At 39.4% G+C, this 23813-nt stretch overlaps 2 protein-coding genes across 4 annotated transcripts in view; one reads left to right on the forward strand and one right to left on the reverse strand.

Moving 5' to 3' along the window:
* Window positions 1–11951, reverse strand: part of EIF2A (eukaryotic translation initiation factor 2A) — a 35452-nt gene extending 23501 nt beyond the window's left edge. For 2 of the 3 annotated variants that reach the window (XM_059391735.1, XM_059391734.1), the window contains exons 1-2: window positions 11827–11951; window positions 953–1022 (exon numbers count right to left, since the gene is read on the reverse strand). In XM_059391735.1, coding sequence (XP_059247718.1) covers window positions 953–1022; window positions 11827–11854 — 98 coding nt within the window. In that variant the 5' untranslated portion in view covers window positions 11855–11951. The remainder of the gene's footprint in view (window positions 1–952; window positions 1023–11826) is intronic. The other variant, XM_059391736.1, reaches the window with a different exon arrangement.
* Window positions 11952–12142: 191 nt separating this feature from the next.
* Window positions 12143–16211, forward strand: SERP1 (stress associated endoplasmic reticulum protein 1). The gene is made up of 3 exons (XM_059391737.1): window positions 12143–12610; window positions 12909–12984; window positions 14231–16211. Exons 1-3 carry the CDS (start codon window positions 12527–12529, stop codon window positions 14269–14271), a joined length of 201 nt encoding a protein of 66 aa, XP_059247720.1. The 5' UTR covers window positions 12143–12526; the 3' UTR covers window positions 14272–16211.
* The last annotated feature ends 7602 nt before the right edge of the window (window positions 16212–23813 follow it).

The raw sequence follows: 23813 nt of genomic DNA on the forward strand, positions 1-23813 counted from the left end.
ACATTATTTTTTGTCCCTCTTCTCACATAAACAACTATGAACAAGAAGTCCCTCCATCTTCCACCTGTGCTGCAACTTATTTCATTTATTACCCAGTCCTTGGATATACAGGTTTTTAAAAGCTCCTCATGCCATTCTAGTGTGCAGCCAAATTTGAGAGCCACTCATCTACAATCTCGACTAAAGTCACAGGAATCAACTTTGGCGGGGGGGTCACACTAACCTTAAGATGGGACACTTTGAGCAATGGAAAGAAAAAAAATCACGAGTCCATATTGATATATGCAAGTCTATCCTCTCATTCTCATGCTGAAAAAAAAAACTTGGTTTCTAATGATTTTTAATATGTTATATATTTATTTATTTATATCATACAATGGATTTAGAATGGCGTATCAATTTTCTGTTACCAAGAAAACAACTGAATGCATTTCAGAATTTTGCATGTCATCATATGGTTATGCCACCAACTTACACTTAGTATTTTCATTATAATTTTCTGTTTACCCATTCATTGTTTTTTTTCTAGGAAAAAATATATCTGTATCTACCTAGTTATATATATATGTATTTTCTATTTCCTTCCTTTCCTATACCTTTTCCATTCTCTGACTTCATGAAGACTATAGCCAGTGGTTTGGTCATCACATTTGCAAGTTTTTCTTCATCCCCCAAGATAAGATTCTTCGAAACTAAAGGCTTGAACTCAAATATACTAATGTCTACACTTTTTCTTTTAAACATGCTGAATTATTATTTTCAAATCTAAAGATTGATAATTTTTCTCGATAAAGATTATGCATTCTTTCCATCTTCTGTTGATATTACATAACATACCCCAAGAAACCAGCCTATCTGTTCTTTCTTTCTTGTTCAGAATGAAACAGCAAAAAAATAATTTAGCATGTATCATATAGTTCCCTACAACCTTAGTCAACAATATAAACCATACCTTGGAAACACAGTGCTTTCTGTAAAATGTGGTGGTCCATTTAACATGTACAGTCCTTCTGATCCTCGGACTAAAGAAACAAAATGGAAAAAACCATCATCAGTTTGTTAATAAATACTCAGTAATCACAAATATTTTAAAAAACAAAAAGCTTTCAGGGGCACCTGGGTGGCTCAGTCAACTGAAGCATCTGCCTTCAGTTCAGGTACTGGGGTCCTGGGATAGAGTCTGAGTTAGGCTCGCTGCTCAGTGGAGAGCCTACTTCTCCCTCCCTTTCCCCTAAACCCTGCTCATGTGCTCTCTCACTCTCTTAAATAAAATCTTAAAAAAAAAAAAAAAAAGCTATCAAAGTATCAATGAAATTATTAAACATTTCCTAGAACTATAGAATGTTAGCATTAAAAGGGTACCTTTTTCTTTTCTTTAAAGATTTTATTTGTTTATTTGACAGACAGAGATCACAAGTAGACAGAGAGGCAGGCAGAGAGAAAAAGAGGGAAGCAGGCTCCCTGTTGAGCAGAGAGCTCGATGCGGGACTCGATCCCAGGACCCCGAGATCATGACCTGAGCCGAAGGCAGCGGCTTAACCCAATGAGCCCCTCAGGCACCCAATGGTACCTTTTTCAATAAATAAATAAATAGGTACATTTTTCTTAACCCTATTGCATGAAATCCTGCAACTGCTGGGAAATCAATAGGTACTGCAATGGAATGAATGTTTATGTCCCCCCACAAATTCTCATGTTGAAACACTTATCCCAATGTGATAGCATTTGGAACTGGGGCCTTTTGGAAGTAATCCAATTCATGAGGGTAGAGACCTCATAAATCAGATTAGTGCCCTTCTAAGAAGAGCTCCAGAGAGCTAGCTAGCTCTCTTTATGCGATGTAAGGATATAATAAAAAGTTGGCAGTCTGCAACCTGGAAGAAGAGGATATAGAAGAGAAAGCAGGGTAGCTGTGTGCGTTATTTAAAAACAAAACAAAAACAAAACCATAAAGATACAGAATATATTCAAAGTTCTTTAAAAAGTAAGGTATTATTAATATATTTACAATTTCTCAAACTAAGAGAACAAGTGGGATGAAACACATTTACTTTGTTTCCAATAATGGTAAAATCCTAAAAACTAAAGTCAGAACAGAATTCAAGATTAAGCAAAAACATCGACAGAATTATATATATATATATATTTTTAAAGATTATTTACTTATTTGACAGAGAGAGACAGTGAGCATAAGCAGAGGGAGCAGCAGGCAGAGGGAGAGGGAGAAGCAGGCTCTTCCCTGAGCAGGGGGCCCAATGCAGGGACCCAGAACCCTGGAATCATGGCTTGAGCTGAAGGCAGACGCTTAACGACTGAAACACCCAGGTGTCGCAGATTAATTATGTATTTTTAAATGGCTGACTTAGAAGCTTCTAAAGATGAATCAAAGAAATTGATTTGTTCATTTGAAAAATGCTTCCTGAGCAAAAATAAAAACTACCTCCCAAACCTTATGTAGAGTACTGATGATACAACAGGGAGGAAAAATCAGCCTTGTCCCTAACCTCATTAATCACATAATCAGTCAAATACATGGAATTCTGTAAGTGTGCTTAGTGCTATAAAGTAAAGATTTATGGAGCTAATCCAGTGAATAACAGGGAGTTTTGATCTAAAAATGAAAGGTTGGGGAAAGTGTCATGGAGTACAGGATTTGTGTGCTGAGTTCTGGAGGATGGATAGTAGTTAACAAGCAAAGAGAACAGCAACAAGTGCAAAAAATCCATGGCAAAAGAGATGATAGAGGGCGCCTGGGTGGCTCAGTGGGTTAAGCCGCTGCCTTCGGCTCAGCTCATGATCTCAGGGTCCTGGGATGGAGTCCCATATCGGCTCTCTGCTCAGCAGGGAGCCTGCTTCCCTCTCTCTCTCTCTCTCTCTCTGCCTGCCTCTCCATCTGCTTGTGGTATCTCTCTGTCAAATAAATAAATAAAATCTTTAAAAAAAAAAAAAAAAGAGATGATAGAGCATCAGAAGCAACTAAAGGCCTTTATGGAAGTAATTGAGCTGGAGAAGAAAACAGGGCTCAGACCAAGCACGATCTCTTGTGGCCTAAGTTAGGCAACGTTGGTCTGTGGCCTAAGGTGGGAAACTTCTAAAGGGTTTTAGGTAAACATTTTTTTAAAAGATTTTATTTATTTATTAAACAGAGAGAGAGAGAGAGAGAAAGAGATCACAAGTAGGCAGAGAGGCAGGCAGAGAGAGAGAGGGGGAAGCAGGCTCCCCGCTGTGCAGAGAGCCCAATGCGGGGCTCGAGCCCCAGACCCTGAGATCATGACCCAAGCCAAAGGCAGAGGCTTAACCCAATGAGCCACCCAGGCGCCCCTAGGTGAATTTCAAGAACCAGTTTTGCATTTTGAAAAGGTCAATCTGGTCCAGCATAGAGAATAAAACTGGAAGAAAGACTGGATAAGACTATTCAAGACAGTTCTGCAGTGGTCCCATAGGAGAGTATGGATATTGGACTGGTGGGGTACAGTGGAAATGGTGAGTGTGTGTTCAATACTTAAGAGATAAGACTGGCAGAACCTGGTGATGAGTTAACTATTTTGTCAGCTAAAATTCTTGCTAGCAGCAACAGTTAAGCACTGAATAGAAGAAACACTTATACTAAGGTTCATGGTTGTAATTCTATCTGCTTCTTTTTCTGCCAGCTGTTCACAAATCTTCCACTCTTCCTTTTAGTGAGAAAGCAGCACAGTTGGTAAACAGGGCCACTCTTGGCTCCATTTTCCTTCTCAAGGTACAGTTCTCATAACACTGATTTTCTTTTTTTTTTTTTCTTTAAAGATTTATTTATTTGACAGAGACAGAGAGGGCGAGAGAGAGCACTGGGGAGAAGAGAGGGAGAACCAAGCTCCCCATGGAGCAGGAAGCCTGATGATTCAGGGCTTGATCCCAGGACCCTGGGACCATGACCTGATCCAAAGATAGAGACGTAACCAACTGAGCCACCCAGGAGCCCCATCATTACACTGATTTTCTACCTGAGAATTAACTAGTTCAATTTTCAGATATTGAAAGTAATATAACTTATAGTCTCAAAGTAAGTAATTCAAAGTCAGGAAGTTATTAAGGAAAAGAACCACTGATGAATAAGACAAAAAAAAACTATGCCCTCATGGAGCTTCCACTCTAGTGGAGGGACCAAGATAAATAAACACACAACTAAACGATGAGTTGCTTGTTAGATATCTACAAGTACACAAGTCCATACCATGTTTCCTCACATGCAAGCACTAGACTGAAAGGTCAAACTGTTACAGGTCATTTGGCCTTGAATAGAGTGAAGCCTAGCGAAGTGTTCTGCGTGTATCAAGATCTAAACTTGTAACACTACACAGCTTACAAGACAAGGCTCTATATGATCTGGTCCCTTCACAGCTCTGTGTGCTAGGCATGAGGGATTTAAAAAAATGAATCCATAACTGCATTCAAGGCAATAATTTCAAAGGAGCTCAGTCTATTGCTATGCCTTGAATGAAACACTGAGATTTTAAAACTATGAACTATAATTCTCTAGCATCAAAATTCTCAACTGCTTCTCAGTTTTTTGGCTAAGATCAAGGGTAGCATCAAAATTCTTTTACTAAACAGGCAAAACAGTGCTATTTCTCATCACGGAATCATTTGTTGTAACCAGGTACAACTCATCAGCATTTAGAAGAGGCCATTCTTTTCTTTAACCAACTGAGCCACCCAGGCGCCCCAGGCCATTCTTTTCTTAATACTATAATAACAGCTTTAACACTTATCTCAGGGTTTAATAAAAAGTTAATTTACCAAACTAGAGAGTTTAGTTTCCAGATTACACTTTAATACTAGGCTACATACAACTGTGGGCCTAATGAGGTCCCTCCCACAAGCTGCTATTGTGGTTTAACACACTAAGGGCTTTCTTACAGAATTTACATATAGGCCTAGGAAAATAAAACAGCATATGGTCAGTGAAGTCCCATTGAAGTTGCAGTGTAATGAGAAAATGTGCCACAAGATGATGCAATCAAACCATGTTCTGTTTTATGTTCTGCTGACCCTGAGAACATAATGCCTGAAGTGGCTGGTAAAACAGAAAAAACAAGCTTTATCGATCTCATCTCAGCCTCTTGTGTTCTCATGAACTTGGAACTAGTGACTTGGTCCTCCATATTTGTTCATTTTTCTGTTATCAGCAACCACAATGTTATAGTTGGGGTGAAATTCAAAGTTTTTGTACATTATGCAGTTGACCCCTGAACAACAGAGGGGTTAGGAATGCTGGATCTGGTGTAACTCAAAATGCGTCAATAACCTGACTCCCCCAAATATTTAACTACTAATAGCCTAGAGCTGACCAGAAGCCTTTCTGCTGATATAAATGATTAACACATATTTTGTATATTTCATATCTTCATACCAAACTAAGACAGGTGGAAAACTCCAAAGGATCTACTACAGACCATTTACCACCCAATCATTCAAATGTTGAAACTTAATCTCCGAGGTGGTAGTATCTGGAGATAGGCCTCTGGGAGGTGATTAGAGTCCCACAGCAGAGCCCCCAGGAATAGGATTAGCACCCATATAAAAGAGATTCCCGGAAGCTCCACCGCCCCTCCTAGCCCTATGAGGACACAGCAGACAATGGCTCTCTTTGAATCAGTAAACAGATTCTCACCAAACAATCAAATCTTCCAGTACCTTGAAGTAGACTTTCCCAGACTAATAGAAGTATGGGAAATAAATGTTGTTTAAGCCACCCACTCTATGGTATTTTTGTTACTGGAGCCTGAATGGACTGAGACAGAGTAGCAGTGAGAAACAAAAACTACTTAACCCACCCTCTTTCATACAGATTGTTAACTCAAAATCTTAAAAGGCAACACTGGACAGAAAAGTCCGTGTAAGAAAGTGTCACTCTTGAGTGTCACTCAAGAAGCATTCAGTCTCATGTGGTTTTCAGTTCCTGGTTTTAGTATGCTTCTGGAGAAGCAAAATCTTGAGTGAAATTGATCAACTTCTTTTCAACATGCACATGTTCACATTCTAAATAAATAGTTTTAAAACAAAAATCCAAAAAGTTGTATGTTCTGATTCCATTTATATAACATTCTTGGAATGACAAAATCACTGAGGATAGATCAGTGGCTGCCCATGGTCAGAGTGGAAAGAAGAGTATGACTATAAAAGGGTAGCATCTTTTTCTTCTTTTTTTAGAGAGAGCGCACATACAGTGAGGGGTAAGGAGTAGGGGTTGCACAGAAAGACAATCTTATGTAGGCTCCACACCCAGGGCAGAGCCTGACATGGGACTTGACCTCACCACCCTGAGATCATCATCTAAGCCAAAATCAAGAGTTGGATGCTCAAATGGATGAGACATCCAGGATCCCCAGGGTAGCATCTTCTTTGCAATGATGGAGCAGTTCTATATTATGACAGTAGTGGTTACATGAATCTACATATGTGATAAAATTTCTTAGTACCATATATACACACAAACTGGTGAAATCCAAATAAGGATTATAGTTTAGTAAATACTCCTGTACAAGCACCAATTTCCTAGTTTTAATAATGTACTATGGTTATATATTATCACTGGAGAAAGCTAGGTGAAAGGTACACTAAGAACTCCCTTTATTGTTTTTGTGACTTTTTATAAGTCTTAAATTATACCAAAATATAAGGCTTTGTAAAAGACCACCATTTTTTATAATGCTTTTTCAAAATATGGCAAGAAATTAAGCCAATCAAAAGTCTGGAAAAAAGTTTTTCTTCCTTTTTTTTTTTTTTTTTAAGATTTTGTTTGTTCGAGAGACACACAGAGGGAGAATGAAAGGGAAAAGGAGACCGCCCGATGAGCAGGGAGCCCAAGGTGAGGCTTCATCACAGGACCTTGAAATCATGACCTGAGCAGAAGGCAGATGCTTAACCGAATGAGCCATCCAGATACCCCTGGAAAAAAGTTATTCAACATTTCTCAAGAATGGATTTGCTTGGGAATACCAAATAAAAGTGTTTCATTAAAATAAAAATTGGGGGCACCTGGGTGGCTCAGTGGGTTAAAGCCTCTGCCTTTGGTCATGATCTCAGGGTCCTAGGATGGAGTCCAGTGTCGGGCTCTCTGCTCAGTGGGGAGCCTGCTTCCCCCACCTCTCTCTGCCTACTTGTGATCTCTGTCAAATAAATAAATAAACTCTTAAAAAAAAAAAAGAAAATAATAAATAAAATTAAAAATTGAATAGATCAAGATTTTTGTACTAAGATAAAGTCCATGAGACAAAAGTACAAACCAGAGCTACTTTAAAAAACTGGTGATACTAGTGGTTATATCTTATAACAGATATGTCTATTTTAGGGGGATTAATTATCAATTGAATTCATCATAAAAATCATATGGTCACTACAGTCTTGTTCATACATACAATCACTATTTTTTTTCTTTTTTAAAGATTTTATTTATTTGACAGTCAGAGATCACAAGTAGGCAGAGAGTCAGGCAGAGAGAGAGGAGGGAAGCAGGCTCCCTGCCAAGCAGAGAGCCCGATGCGGGGCTCAATCCCAGGACCCCGAGATCATGACCTGAGCCAAAGGCAGAGGCTTTAACACACTGAACCACCCAGACACCCCTACAATCACTATTAAAGCAAATATTTTATTTAACACCTCCCTACACAGAAGCATAACTAAAATGCTTAAATAAAATAACATAAAGTGCTGTAAGACATTTTAGAACCACTTTACTGGATTTAATCAGTTTTAGTAACTTATACAAGAATAAAAGGATATGCACAGTGTATTAGAAGACACAAAATCATATTCATAACAGAACATAAATTGTATTACAAGTTAACAAAAGCAAAAATATAAATATGAATATAAAGTTCTTTTCAGTAATGAAAACAATTTTTCTACATTACTTTTAATGAGGAATTCATTTTATTTATTCTTATTTTTTATTTTTTAAAGATTTTTATTTATTTATTTGACAGAGAGAGATCACAAGTAGGCAGAGAGCGAGGAGAAGCAGGCTCCCCACCGAGCAGAGAGCCTGACGCTGGACTCGATCCCAGGACCCTGAGATCATGCCCTAAGCCGAAGAAAGAGGCTTAACCCACTGAGCCACCCAGGCACCCCGAGGAATTCATTTTAATTAGAAATGACTAAATGCAAAACATTGAATAGACTGTAGAGATAGTTTAATATAGTGTACTGAGAGTTGCTATGATCTGTTTTTAATGATCTCCCCCTGCAATCAAAGGGGATCTGGAAACATGCTCTATTAGAAAGAAAAACCTAGAACGTGAACAGCTCTTTTCAGTAAAGCAAAAAATAAATGCCAGAGTTTCACACAGAAAAACTGTTTAAAATCAAGAATATTAAATATTGTATTTAAATAATCTTTTTAAAAATTAGTAGCCTTTCTGGATACTCATGTACCACTTATTGCTCTAGGCCTCAATTAATATGAGAAAACTACTAGGTTTCAACAAACAAGGGTTCTATGCCAGGGATATGGTGATCATTATAATGGGATACTTTTTCCAATCCTTGTATCTACTGCAGTACCTATCAATGTAGGACAATGACTTCATTTTGGTTTTTTCTGTTTTTTTGTTTTTGTTTTTAAGATTTTATTTATTTATTTGACAGAGAGAGATCACAAGTAGGCAGAGAGGCAGGCAGAGAGAGAGAGAGGAGGAAGCAGACTCCCTGCTGAGCAGAGAGCCTGATGCGGGACTCGATCCCAGGACCCTGAGATCATGACCTGAGCCGAAGGCAGCGGCTTAATCCATTGAGCCACCTAGGCGTCCCTTGTTTTTGTTTTTTAAATTTAATTTTATTTATTTATTTGACAGACAGAAATCATAAGTAGGCAGAGAGGTAGGCAGAGAGAGAGGAAGGGAAGCAGACTCCCTGCTGAGCAGAGAGCCCGATATGGGGCTTGGTCCCAGGACCCCGGGATCATGGCCCGAGCCGAAGGCAGAGGCTTTAACCCACTGAGCCTCGCAGGCGCCCCAATGACTCCATTTTGAATAAATTAACTCAGTGGCCTCAACCAGGTAAGCTGATTAGAAATATGGGTTTCACATAAGGACCACTGTTTTACATGCCTGGCATCCAGAATCCACCTTCTAGAAGACTCTAATTTTCCAGGGAAAACTGTCCAAGCATGAGAATATAATTTGGTCCTGGTGATTCGATTAACAACTGAATGATTCAAAGATAAGCAAGATCCAGGCCAAGTCAAGCCTAACAGACAGCATTGAGATTGGCAAAAAACATGCTTTCCTTTGGGGCTGCTGAGCTGGTTGAATGTAAACATGGAGAGCATTAGCCTGAGAATGAATTTTGTTTTAAACATTTATTTATTTATTTAGAGTGCACACATGCAAGCAGGAGGAGGGGCAAAGGGAGAGAGAAATGGAAAAAATTGTAAGCAGATCACCCACAGAGCGCAGAGCCCAACTCAAGAGAGGCTTAATCTCATGGATTAATCCAGTTGGACGCCCAATGGATTGAGCCACACAGGTGTGCTTTGGCTTTTTATCATTTCCAATTAAAAGTTATATCTACCAAAATTTACTTAACAATGTCCAAATCATTTTAAACTCTAAAATTCCATGAGTCTAAATTTAAAAAAAGATGTTAGAAGTAAAAGAATCTATTATTGGCTGAAATATCTATGCTAACAATGTTTACAAAATTAATATGTGTGTTTAAGTAGAAGAAAAATGGACCATGGAATTGAATGACTAAATATAATCCTGATTCTGCCAACTTGGAATAACAATCTCTCTGGGCCTCCATGAATATGAGAATATGAGAAACAGAAAGACTAGTTGACCTTTAAACTCTTACAAAGTCCTTGATTTTAAGCATTATAAGAAAATTGTCATTCTTAGTTAATTTGACTGTAAATGAAGTGATGATCCTGCATTAACTTATTCCTCCATCAAACATTTAGAGTGTCTATTGTTTACCATGCACTGTACCTGGCACGAGAAGTCAGGGAGGAGTAAAACTCTGCCCCCACTACCAAGGAGTTCACAGTCTAGCAGGGCAGAAAAGCATCTAAACAACCAGATAATTAACCTATGTGGAAAAAAAAAATTCAAGTATATATGAAGTACAAAAATAGCCTAGGACTGACTGATCATCTGGGAAGAGTGGAAAAAAACTTCAAAAGGCAATGATGTTTGAAATGTGTTTTAAAAATGAAAAGTAAGTCAAATCAAGAGGAACAGGATAATCCTAGACTGAAGAAGTTATTTCTCAAGGGTTTTATAAGCAGTTCAATACTGATGGAGCACAAGCCAGATGTAAAGAGCTTTTCAAGGATTATGAAGGGTTCCACATTCTATGCTAAACTGGAATTTACCTTGTAAGCATCAAGAAGACCCTGTAAGGATTTTTAAAGGAGAAAAATTTATAGATAATTTTAATGTACTATTTTTCTATTAGAGTTCAAATAAGCATTTAGTATTCCAAAAATCTGAACATACAAATTATCTTTATGAAGCCAGAGGAAAAAATTCATTTAATTATGTAATTATGCCTTTTAAAACAGTATCTGCCTGGCATAATCATCTAATAAATTATAGTCAGCATTTGATAAATATCTGATGAAGGAACTGCGGTAACCAGACTGATATGAGTGGACGTGGTGCTTAATAATAAAGATCTTAAAATGAAGAATGGGAAAAAGGTCAAGTTTTTAAAGGTTCCTTTCAAGGCACAAGGGGACATAATCCCCTTCCTCAAAAGTAGACAACCTTGGGGCGCCTGGGTGGCTCAGTGGGTTAAGCTTCTGCCTTCAGCTCAGGTCATGATCTCAGGGTCCTGGGATTGAGTCCTGCATCAGGCTCTCTGCTCAGCAGAAAGCCTGCTTTCCCCTTCTCTCTTGCCCGCCTCTCTGCCTACTTATGATCGCTCTGTCAAATAAATAAATAAATAAAATCTTAAAAAAAAAAAAAAAGTAGACAACCTTTCTGTTAAAATGACTTTCTCCCTTCTACATAACCTGTCCACGACTTTTAGAAAGCCTCTATTCTTTTCTTTCCCAACACCCTTCTCTTTATTTGATAGTCATATGAGAATCCCAATCGTTACTGTAGTCCAGTCTTCTCGGACACAGTCCAAGACTAAGTTAATTATCTTTTCCAAAATTATAAACTCTAACTCCACTTCAAAATTTCAGGAATCCTCTCATGTTCAAATTCGAAAATGCTCATAACCATTTCAACATCAAACGTTACCAGATCATTTCTATAATACTCACTGCTACAATCCCAGAGCACACTTTCATCACTTTAAATCTACACTAATACAGCTCTACTCTCTCTATTCTATTCTCTATTCTAATCTAATTAAAGCAAGGAGCACAGAATTTGGTATTACTTAAGTTCAGATGTATTTAATATGTGTGCTCATTCTAGGGCCTTAATCATATGTTTTTGTTTGTTCCTTATTAAAGGGATGAATGATTTCTCACTGTCAACAAGGTCTGTCACCAGATGAGGGTTCGTATAAAATCAGTGCGGCAGACCCGGGGTAACAAATTCAACCAACACTTTCTGATCTTATCTTCCTTCCCCAATTCCAGTGAAACTTGAAGCGACAGGGAGGAATGATGGATGGGCCAAACGGGTGGGGAATGCTGGGGCCCAGAGGTGGGGGCCTCACTTCCGATTGCCACGCTACACCAAGAAACCCAAAAGGCCTTCGAGATCTTCCACAACCCACAAGGAAAAGTGCATCAGACACCAATGCTTCTCGGGTTATCCCCAAGAGCAAAGACACAAAAATAAAGTGCTCTGAAAAACAGTCCCTCACTTGTTCAGGACTCACCTGTCAGAAGCGGCGTGGGCGGCGCCATCTTGTCCCGGAAAGAGAAATCCACCCGCTTGGGTCAGAGTTCACGAGGGCCAAACCCGGCCCCAACACGTCTCTTCAAGCGTGGAAACCGCGCAGAGTTGTTTCCGGTATCACAAGCCTCGGGGCCAATTTACTTCCGGTTGGAGAGAGTAGCGGAAAGGAGCCCGAAAGCGCACGCGCAGCTCCGGGGCAACACTTTTAAGAGCGTCGGGAGGCTAGGCTTCGTATTCCCTTTTCTGTTTCAGCAGGCGGAGCCCGCGCTTCCGCGGGGCGGAGCCCCTTCAGTGCTGACGTTGGCAGCCGAACCCGAAGTAGTTCGAGGTTACGGACGGCACTGCCCGGTTGTTGCGTTGCATTTCCTTCCTCTTTCACTCCACGCTCCCGGCGGCGGCCAGAGCGGCGACGCAAGAATATTCCGGCGGCCCGCTGTCGTCTCGCGCTCCCGCCTTCGGCCGGCCAGTCCGGCGTCGTCAGTCAGTCGGCGGCCCGCGCCCCGCTAGCGCTCGGCACTCGTGCTCTCTTAGCCCAGGCCCAGCGGCCGGAGCTAGTGCCCCGCCTGAGAGCCTCCTAGCTCCGGCGGCGCAGGCACCGGGAGCAGAGCGTCGCGGCGGCCCAAGGGGAGGCGAGCGTGCGCGTCCAGGGGGTGCCGGGGGCAGGTGGTGGGGCCGCGAAGATGGTCGCCAAGCAGCGAATCCGTATGGCCAATGAGAAGCACAGCAAGAACATCACCCAGCGCGGCAACGTAGCCAAGACCTCGGTAAGGAACGGGCAGGCGCCCCTTGGTCCGCCAGCCCAGGCTCAGGCCCGGGTCGTAGGGCCGCGTCGAGTTCTCCCCGAGACCCGAGGCTAGGGGACCGGGGCCGCGAGCTGGCGGGGGCAGGCTGGAGCGCGGTGGGGGAGGTTCGGGAAAGTGGGTGCCGGAGCTTGGTGGTTCGGGAACGCAGGGGAAACCTGTGAATTGAGAGGACCCGGCCACCTGGACCGAGGTGTAGGCTGCAGGAGCCCGGGGTCGGAGCGGGGTTTTGCATTTGAAAAGGGAATCTTCATTTTTACAGAGAAATGCTCCCGAAGAGAAGGCGTCTGTAGGACCCTGGTTATTGGCTCTCTTCATTTTTGTTGTTTGTGGTTCTGGTAAGTGTTTGGGGGCTACCATTGGGTAAGGCTTTGGATGTACGGTTTGGGATGACGTGGTGACCCATAAGTAGTGACTCCTACCAGCGTAGTTCTCAATTTACCTGCCGGGAGCCCCACATAAGTCTCCCTTCATCTGAACCGAATTACTTGCCCCACATATGCACAGAGGGTGGTGCTCCAGAAACTTCTCACAGGTTGATTTGTGCTCACAGGAGATCAGAAAAAGAGGTCAGGTCCTTAGTTAGTAATGATCAAGTTGGAAGAAATTTAGACCAAAACAAAAAAGCCTCACGGAATGAGAATTCAGAATGTTCGCAGCCTCATTATCGATACATTTGCAAAAAAGCTTAGGAACATGATGTATGTTATGGACGTTGAACTTAGTTTAATGTGTCCCAGAGTCTAATGTCTTAATGTCAGAATTGGGTATCTTTTATAAAGTAAAGAAAGCTCTTGAAAAGAATTGATTCTGTATAAAGAAAACGGATCTGACTGGCAACTTAATATATGAAATAAATGTTTTTAGATTAAAGAAACGTTTGACATATGGTAGGAAAAATAAATTATCAGGTTAACCTGCTGTTAAAGTAATAGATTCTTGTCTCTACAAATTACAGAATATCTTTTCCTCTCTTCATTTATCTTCATTTATTAATATGCAAATTGTTGCATATTAAGTTGTTGATATTGAAGTACACATTTTTGTTTTTTACATTCTGATATTCTAAAGTTACTGAGGTTTCTCTTAAACATTTCGCTTTGCCTCCTTCCTAAACTTACTAGTTAGAAGCTTTCTTGATAAATGGCTAAGAGCCAAGCAATTTACATAACCTAAGGATTATCAAATTTCAGCTTTGTGAGAATGAGGAAACATGATTATATTACAGGCCAGGCCTTAGAAGGACACTTAATATTTTGGGGATAAATCAGAATAATTCTATGCTAGAAAACCTGTTTGCTTTGGTGCTTGAAGTTCTTTCTGAAATGATTGCGTATTGCAAAATCTCTTGGACATTAAGACATAAAATTCAGAGAGGCTGAAATTTAAAAATATAATTTGACATTCAGTTGTTTAGAATAGGCTTGTCTTTATTTCTTTTATTTCAGTGAAGTTGCATAGCATTTACAAGTAATTGAAAAGGTGCTCTTGGGTTCTTGTGAACTACCTTAATAAGTATTTATCGTGCCAGACCTATTTTATTCAAAGCATGCTTACTAAAACATTTGCTCTTTCTCTTTACAGCAATTTTCCAGATTATTCAAAGTATCAGGATGGGCATGTGAAGTGACTCACCTTAAGATGTTTCCATTCTCCTGTGAATTTTAACTTGAACTCATTCCTGATGTTTGATACCCTGGTTAAAAACAATTCAGTAAAGCATCCTGCCTCAGAATGACTTTTCATATCATCCTTCATTTGTCATTCCAAGGTTTCTTCACAGGTCATTCCAAGTTTTCTAGTCCATACCACAGTGCCTTGCAAAAGCACCACATGAATAAAGCAATAAAATTTGATTGTTAAGCTACAGTAGTGGACCCTACTTATTCAGTCAGTAAAGAGTAAATTTTTTTAATGTGGTTATTAAAACAGTATCCAATTTAGATAATTAGATTAAATTTATGTAGATAGGGTCTAGATTTTGTTAACCCTAATGTGTAAATGCAATTAGCTTAATTTAAAATTTGGAGTTACAATTTTTATATAGCTAGGCACTTTATTACTGTATCTTGAATTGAAAGCACACTCCCGTATAGGGTCATGTAACAGTCCTCTAATAAAGTGCTTATAATGGAACAACTACACAGTTAGCCTAGTTTCCCATAACCTTTAGCACCTAAATTTTTTAAAAGCTTCTAAATGCTTAATATAAAAGGAGATGCTTATAGCTACAACATCTATTTTAACAATATTATTTCTGTTACACTACCTTGGATTTTGCATGAGTAATTATACTAACCTGAAATGCCATAAGAAAACAACTTGATTGAGCATTTTGTAACTTAATTAGTCAATTTATTTTCACCAAAAGCTACCGTGGTGGAGTAAAGTCGGGAAAGTATGTCACCATTAAATTCACCAAAATTATTTTAATATATCAAAAGGGTCTACTATGCTAGACAACATTTTAGGGAAAAATACTACTAAAACTGGGTGTCTCATCGGGACATACTGATGAGTCCAATGTGCCATAAAACATCTTAGCACATGAATAGCACTTTTAATACCAAAAAAGGCACATCAACTAAAAACTTAGTTTGGAAATAATTTTCTAGATCTATGATTAAAATTTTGTTAGGGTACTAGATACATCAGACTAAAGTGCCATCTGGAATTAAATGGATTTACTGATAAGGATCAGTGTTTAGTCTTCCCTTTGTTTTGTAATTCTATAGGTTATGATCAAAGTTTCTTTTTACTAATGGTAAGGGTGAGAAGGCAGGTTTTGGGTTTTCTGGTACCAGAAAATTTAAAGTTTAGGCTAATTTAAATATGTAGTCATAACTTGATTTAAAAAAAAAAAAAGGCATGTATCAGTGAATTGGAAAGAAAGCTGCTCATCTGCTTTGTTAATTGTCTCAGGATATCTCTTTTAAAATAAACTCTTAAGAGGAACAGAAGGGAAATCTACCTAGTCATGCACAGTATGAACCTCAGAGAGAGCTTCTGATACCCCTAAATACAGGGGGAGAATGAGGGAGAGGAGCAGGTAAGAATGTTTAGGAACTTTACTCAAGAACAGGGAAGGAGTCAGCTGACCTTGGATCGGCAGGGTTTTTTTCTGCATTATTAACCTGCCTTTCTCACCCAGGAAATCAACCCTAGACTTGTTTCCCTCTTTGAAGCAAGTGTCTTGGTTGACTAATTCTATTTTATTATAACTTTAAAAATTAAAGTTTTTGTTCTAAATTTATAGCAGGTGCCTTATTCTTTGCTTTGAGTGAAACCATTCCATATCCCCTAGTTTACTATAGATAATTGGCTTTAAGATGTTAGGGTGGTTTTTTTTTTTTTTTTTTAAATTGTACGTGTCTTTATTAATTTGTTAAATTTGCTATAGCTAGCAATCATTTTACATATCTAAAGTTGCATTCCCTTTGTATTTCATGTGTAATTTCCTAATTGAGTACATTTTATATTAAGGATGGATTATGCATGTTTGGGTCAATGAAAGCTATGTCTTATTTGATTTGTCCTTTAAAAATAAAGTTCCCTGAATATTTGATGCCTTCTAAAAGGAAATGATTTTACAGATTTCTTATTGGAGTGTACTTTTTATGGTTATGGTTAGTAGAAAATGATTTTAAAGAATGCCTACTATTATGTTGTATTTGAGTTAAGTAAGTACCCAGAGACACAGATTAAAAGTTTATAACTGGGAATAAGTAGCAAGAAATACATTAAAAGCACAGTGAATTAAATACTTCCTTTCCTAGGGTTTATCCTCATCTCATTAGCTAAGTCTCATTCGAGAAAAAATCATAGTTCCTTCGGTCTCCCTTTCCCAGTTGAATTTTATGTCACACAGTGTGATAATATTGGGGGATTGTCTACATTATCCAATTACTCTGTCATTTACCTTTAACATTTCTAGGAGTTGTCAGTGATTTCATTGTATCCATTGGGTTGTATATAATGTTACTCAAAATAATTGAGTGGGCTTCCAAAATAAGGAAAGCTTTTCATTGTAACAGGATGTATTGTAATGGGCTTTGACTTAACATCAAAAAAGTGTGTATCTGAATTCAACAGCTGGGCCATTGCTCTTCTCACTGAGATTACTGGGGTTTTGCTGGCACAGAGGAATATCATGGAGATCTGGATTGTGTTCTTGGGAGGTTCATCATCAACAAAATTTTGTTGCTCTTAGAGTATCTAAAACTTTAGAGCCTCAGATTTTCCACTTAGAAATTGTTTTGACGTTTGATTTGTCTTTACATACCTTTTTAGTTTTTTAACATACTGTTTGAGGTGCAAACCAGAACTTGAAGAAGCAGGAGTTGGGTTCAACAGCAAATTCTCTGTCCCTTCCCTTAGAGAATCATTTCCTGTCAAAACTTCATCCCACTCTAGCTACTTGTTCTGTGTTAGCTTCAGGTTGGATTAGAACAGAAATTTCCTAATTTGAAAAGACCAATAATGAGCAGTAAAGGCTCGAAGCCAAGCTGAAGGGGAATGTTCAGCCGTCTGGACTCAGTTAATTCAAAGTAAAATCATCTGTAGTACAGAATCCTAAAGATAGAAAGGACATGGGTAGTTTAGTCCAACTGCCCCAGTTTACAGGGGGAAAAATTCATTTATTCTGTAAATAATTGAGCTATGTGCCAGATACAGAGTTAGAGCTGTGAATACAGAGTCCCAGCACACAAGTATCTTTCAGTCCTGTAGTAGGGGGGAAAAGACCGTAAAATGAAGACTATATTTGTGGTTAGTGTTTCAAAAGAAAAGTAAAATCAGATAAATGGTGTCCACTCTCTCAGAGCTCGTTGAGGTAGAGCAGAAACTAGAATCAAGATTTCCGGACTCAGCTGTATCCCAGAGAAACCATAGGAATGACTGCAGAACGTCCACACACAACACTTCTGTTTTCATGAGCTCTTTACTTCTGCTTTTAGGAAAACCAGTAATTTAAAAAAATTTTTGCATGTTGCAAACTTAAAAAAAAAAACAACTTGTCCTTTTATAGATGCAATGTCTTTTGAAAATGAATTTAAGTGACAAATTTGATATTTCCTGTACAGCACAAAAAATAGGTCAAATCAGTAATGTTATTCACTGTAACATATCCAAGAGTACATTCTTAAAGGGTATTTTGTTATATAACCTTACTGTATTTTGTTTTAAAAGTTTTCATCTGTGATGTTGAAAAATCAGTCTGGTAGCCCACCCCCCCAAAAAAAGAAAGAAGGAAAATGGAGTCATATATCCTACATAGATTCTTCTTATTACAAAATTTTAGTGAATAAATCATGTGTGACTTTTTTTCACAGTGTGAACTTCTACTTTGGGATGCAGATAGAACAAATTTGCAAATTTAAATAAAACTATGATTTCAATGTCATTAAAAGCACTAGTAACAGGTTTTTCTTTTTTCATCGTTATGAGGAAGTCTGAACCAGGGAAATGAAAATAACTGATTTTAGACCGAGAAGGAACTTTGGAAATTATCTTGAATAGCCCTTTTATTTTACACTTGGGGAAATTATGGCCTAGAGAAGTGATCTTTCCCATTACCAATGAACCATTGACAGAACAAGGATTAGATAAATAGTCTTGTGGTGACCTAATTGGCTCTTTTAATCCGTTGAGTGCTAAAGAATTCTGATTCTTCTAGAATGTCTTTTTTTTTTTTTTTAAGATAACATGTTAAAATCTCATGAAACCCTTAAGAGTTCTGTGAAGATAAAATCTGAATACCTACTAAATTTCAGTGGCTTCCTGCTGCCATTGGAATGAAATGTCTCTTTAGCTCTGATTTTTTCAGGAAACTTCACAGCATGGCCCAACCTACCTTTTCAGGTTTGTCTCCACTGCTTCTCTCCTTAGTCAAGTTAGCCCCAAAAGTTCACTTTTCAAATACCTGTGCTCTAAGTGTTGTTGCTTATTTTCCCTACATTACAATACTACTTTCCCTTCAATATCTAGCTTAAGTATCACCTCTGTGAAGTTTTCCTATGTCATGGGAATTAGAAACGCTCTCTTTGGGATTGATGACTCTGGACTAGTTAGCATTTATTATGTTGCCATGTTTATTAGCATTCTCAGTTTCCCAGCTAGAACATGAAATCCTTAAGAACGAATGCCACATTTTTTGTAATTTTTTCATCTACTTCCACCACCCTTGAGGCTAGTATGAAACTTTTTTTTTTAAGATTTTATTTATGTATTAGCACAAGCAAGGAGGAGCAGGAGAGGGAGAAGCAGTCTCCCCACTGAGCAGGGAGCCTAATAAGGGGGCTCAATCCCAGGACGTTGAGATCATGACCTGAGCTGAAGGCAGCGCGTAACCAACTGAGCCACCCAGGGGCCCTTAGGCTAGCATGGAACTTTACACACATGAGGGGAGCTCAACATTTTAGATGAGTGATAAAGAGAGCACCAAATGCCCTATCATATTAGAATAATCTTTAAGAACATGTAAAATAATCCACCCCGATACAAAAGCCATCCAAACTACTTCCAATCTTGGCATCCTCTGCTTGATGGCTGGGCTCAGCACCATAATCCAAGTTTACCCTTCAAATGAACTCTCTTAGGATAGGCTTGATGTTTGGAAATATATCAACAGTTGTATTTGTCCTTCAGGCATATTTGAGAACCGTTCATTATAAGTGTCATTGAGAAAACTATAATATGTACTTTATAAAGAAAGCTGACACCTCACCACACCAGTCTGCCCAGTTATAAGGAAAGAGTGTGACAACACTGTTCAGAGCAGGTGCCTGTGGGCTGTTAGCCGCCCTCTGTCCCAGGCCCCATCCTATAGCACAGAAAGGGACAAGGATGTCACAGTGGGCACCTTTCTCCAAACCAGCCCACAAACCCAGATGGCTCTGTTCTTCCCAAACCAGATCCAGTCCCTGAAAGGGACAGCTTATTCTCTTCACAAAGAAATTCCCTACAGCAAGGCCACACCACACCACACTGGTGAGCTTTTATCATGTCATGTGGTTACCAAACTAGATCTCCGACATTGGACAAAGGAAACTCTCAGGGCCCACCTGGGAAAACGTCATCCATGCAGCCATGTGGAAAATCACTTAATTCCTACACCCGGGAGCACCGTGGGACTAGGATGAACCACCAAGATTCATGAGTTTGTGTTCTGTCTGACACTTGAGCCACCAATTAATGAACAACTGTAGATGCCAAGGTTCAAATGCGTCTGGGATTGAGATAGAGCTAACAAAGCCCAAATCATAAAGATAAACACTGGCAATATCCAAGCATATTTCCACCTAGTTCCACCCTTGGTTACAGGTGCACAACTTCCTGTTAACCACAGATGGATTACATGAAGAAGGAAGGTCTAACATTCATTTCTGCTTGATTGAGAACAGCATCAGAATGCTTTTCAAGGGCCACCTGGCTGGCTCAGTCAGTAGAGCATGCCACTTATTCACAGGGTTGTGGGTTCGAGCCACACTTGGGTGTAGACATTACTTAAAAATAAAACCTTTAGAGACGCTTGGGTGGCTCAGTCGGTTAAGTGTCTGCCTTTGGTCAGGTCATGATCCCAGTGTCTCGGGATCGAGTCCTGCATGGGGCTCCTTGCAAAGTGGGGAGACTGCTTCTCCCTCTCTCTCTGCCTGCCACTCGCCCTGCTTGTGCACTTTCTCTCTGTCAAACAAACAAAATAAAATCTTTAAAAAAAAAGAATGCTTTCCAAAGCCGATCCCTTTCTTTTCTTTTCTTTTCTTTTTTTTTTTTAGATTTTATTTATTTGACAGAGAGAGATCACAAGTAGGCAGAGAAGCAGGCAGAGAGAGAGAGAGGAGGAAGCAGGCTCCCTGCTGAGCAGAGAGCCCCATGCGGGACTCGATCCTAGAACCCTGCGATCATGACCCGAGCTGAAGGCAGAGGCGTTAACCCACTGAGCCACCCAGGCGCCCCAAGATCCCTTTCTTTTCTAAACATTATGTTAAAGCCCATCTGTACTGACAAGTACCCGCAGGGAAAGTGAACCAATGGAGTTTAATAACCAGCCTATGTTAATGGTCTTATCTATTATTCAGAGTGGGGCCAACAGACCCACGGTAACCTGGAAGTCTGTTAGGAATATAGAATCTTGGGCCTCACCCAAAGCCCACTGTATCAGAATTTTCATTTTCACAGGACCCTTAGGTAACTCATATACAAATTAAACTTTGAGAAGTGCTGAAGAGGTCTCAGAGTTCTGGTTCTGAAATGGATACCTAACTTCCTTGGGTGTTGTTCTCTTTGGCTACAGAAAAGAAAGCACTTACCCTTCTATTTGATACAACTGTTGTGAAAACTTGATGGTAAAAGCACTTTGAAAAGCTAAAATGATCTACATAATAAGATCCACTAATTTTACAAACTGCAAAAACAAGATATCTCCCATAGGCTGAGGGGCCTTCCTTGTTGAAAACAGAAAGTATCATTAGCCTCTGTATTGGACTTGATAGAAGTCACCTACTTCTTACGGTCACTTGCTATTCATATATCTTGAACTAAATCTCCCTTTCCCAATCTTCTGCCTTCTGAATGGCTTTTCAAAACTTACGGGACTGTGAATCCTATCCAGCTAATCAGGATTGGAATAAGAAGACATATTACATTTGGAAAGCTGAAGAGAAACCGGGGGATACATGGGTCTCAAATGAGACTGAGCCACCAGGCATCCCACCTTCGCTCATTTTAAAAATAAACATTGGTGATGGGCATTAAGGAGGACACATAATGTGACGAACACTGGGTGTTATACACAACTGATGAATTACTGAACACTATGTCTGAAACCAATGACGTATTTTTTTATTAACATATAATGTATTATTTGCCTGAGGGGTACAGGTCTGTGAATCATCAGTCTGACACATCCCACAGCACTCACCATAGCACATACTCTCCCCAGTGTCCATAATCCAACCATCCTCTCCCCTCCGCCCCCCCTCCCCACCTCCACCACCACCGCAATCCTCAGTTTGTTTCCTGAGATTAAGAGTCTCTTATGGTGGGACACCTGGGTGGCTCAGTGGGTTAAGCCTCTGCCTTTGGCTCAGGTCATGATCTCGGGGTCCTGAGATGGAGCCCCGCATGGGGCTCTCTGCTCAGCAGGGAGCCTATATCCCCCTCTCCCTCTGCCTGCCTCTCTGCCTACTTGTGATTTCTTTTTCTCTGTCAAGTGAATAAATAAAAATCTTAATTAAAAAAAAAAAAGAGGCTCTTATGGTTTGTCTCCTTCCCCGGTCCTATCTTGTTTCATTTTTCCCTCCCTACCCTCCATGACCCCCTGCCCTGCCTCTAAAATTCTTCATATCCGAGAGATCATATGATAATTGTCTTTCTCTGATTGACTTATTTCGCTCAGCATAATACCCTCTAGTTCCAACCACATAGCTGCAAATAGCAAGATTTCGGGTTTTTTAATGGCTGCGTAGCATTCCATTGTATATATATAATATATACCATATCTTCTTTATCCATTCATCTGTTGGTGGACATCTAGGTTCTTTCCATAGTTTGACTATTGTAGACATTACTGCTATAAACATTCGGGTGCATGTGCCCCCTTGGATCACTACTAATGATGTATTATATGTTGGCTAATTGAATTTAAACAACAACAAAAACTTAGATTTACAGAGAAGTTGCAAAGATAGTACAGAAAGTTCCTTTGTACACTTCACTCAGCTTCCCCTAATGTAAATATCTTATGTAACCATGGTACACTTGTCGAAATTAAGACATTAACACTGGAGCGATACTATTAACTAGATTAGGACTCTGTTTGGATTTTACCAGTTTTTCTACTAATGTCCTTTCTCTATTTTAGAATCTAGTCCAAGCTACCACACTGCAATTTAGCCCTCATTCCTTTTTTTTTTAATGAGTAAACTGCACCTAATATAGAATGTTATGCTTTGGAGTTTTAAATATTATAATTGTAAAAAATTTCCAATATACACAAAATAACATGAGATGTCTACATGTCATCATCAATATGCCACAGTTGTTAAAATTTTGCCATATTTGCTTTAAATCTCTTTTTCAAGTATAAATAAAATGTTAAAGATACAACAAATACACCCTTTGCCTTATGAAGTCACTGTAGGCCATGCTTATGCATTTTTGTACCCTTACTACACATATATAAATTCATAAACAATACATATTCTTGTGAACTTTTAAGATTTACATAGGTAGTGTCAAACTGTACATTTTATATGCAATTTTACTTTTTACTCAGCATAATTTTGAGGTTTCTCCAGTGGATCTGATTCATTCATTTTAATTGCCACATAGAGTTTACCTATTATGAATAAGCCACACTTACGTGTCCAGACTCCTGAGAGATGTTTTTATGTGTTCACTGTTACACTCTGGGCTGCAATGAATGTGGATAATTATACTTTATTTCCTCTTTTTAAATTTTTTAAAAAAATATTTTATTTATTTATTTGACAGACAGAGATCACAAGGAGGCAGAGAGGCAGACAGAGAGAGGAGGAAGCAGGCTCCCTGCTGAGCAGAGAGCCTGATTGCGGGGCTCGATCCCAAGACCCTGGGATCACGACCTGAGCCGAAGGCAGAGGCTTTAAACCACTGAGCCACCCAGGCGCCCCTTTAAATTTTTTTAAAGATTTTATTTATTTATTTGAGAGAGAAAGCGCACAAGCAGGGGGAGCAGCAGAGGGAGAAGGAGAAGCAGGCTTCCTGCTGAGCAGGGAGCCTGATACGAGTGCTCTATCCCAGGACCCTGGGATCATGACCTGAGCAGAAGGCAGACGCTTAACAACTGAGCCACCCAGGAGCCCCTAAACATTGGCTCCTTGTATAAATATATAGAGAATTTTCCTAGTCTAAAAGTGGAACTTAAAAAAAAAAAACATTTTATTTGTTTATTTTAGAGAGAGAGAGAAGGGGTAGCGGCAGAAGGAGAAAAGAATCCCAAGCAGACTCCCCACTCAGTGTAGGGGGGAGCCAAATGCAGAACTTGATCCCATGACCCTGAGATCATGATCTGAGCCAAAATCAAGAGTCAGATGCATAACTAACCAAGCCACCCAAGCACCCCTAGAAGAGAAATTTCTGAGCATGAGATATATGCATCTTCAAATGTGTTAGGTATGGTAAATTAACT

The sequence above is a fragment of the Mustela nigripes genome, chromosome 2 (genome assembly GCF_022355385.1).
Source record: "Mustela nigripes isolate SB6536 chromosome 2, MUSNIG.SB6536, whole genome shotgun sequence".
In the NCBI taxonomy this organism is placed as follows: domain Eukaryota; kingdom Metazoa; phylum Chordata; class Mammalia; order Carnivora; family Mustelidae; genus Mustela; species Mustela nigripes.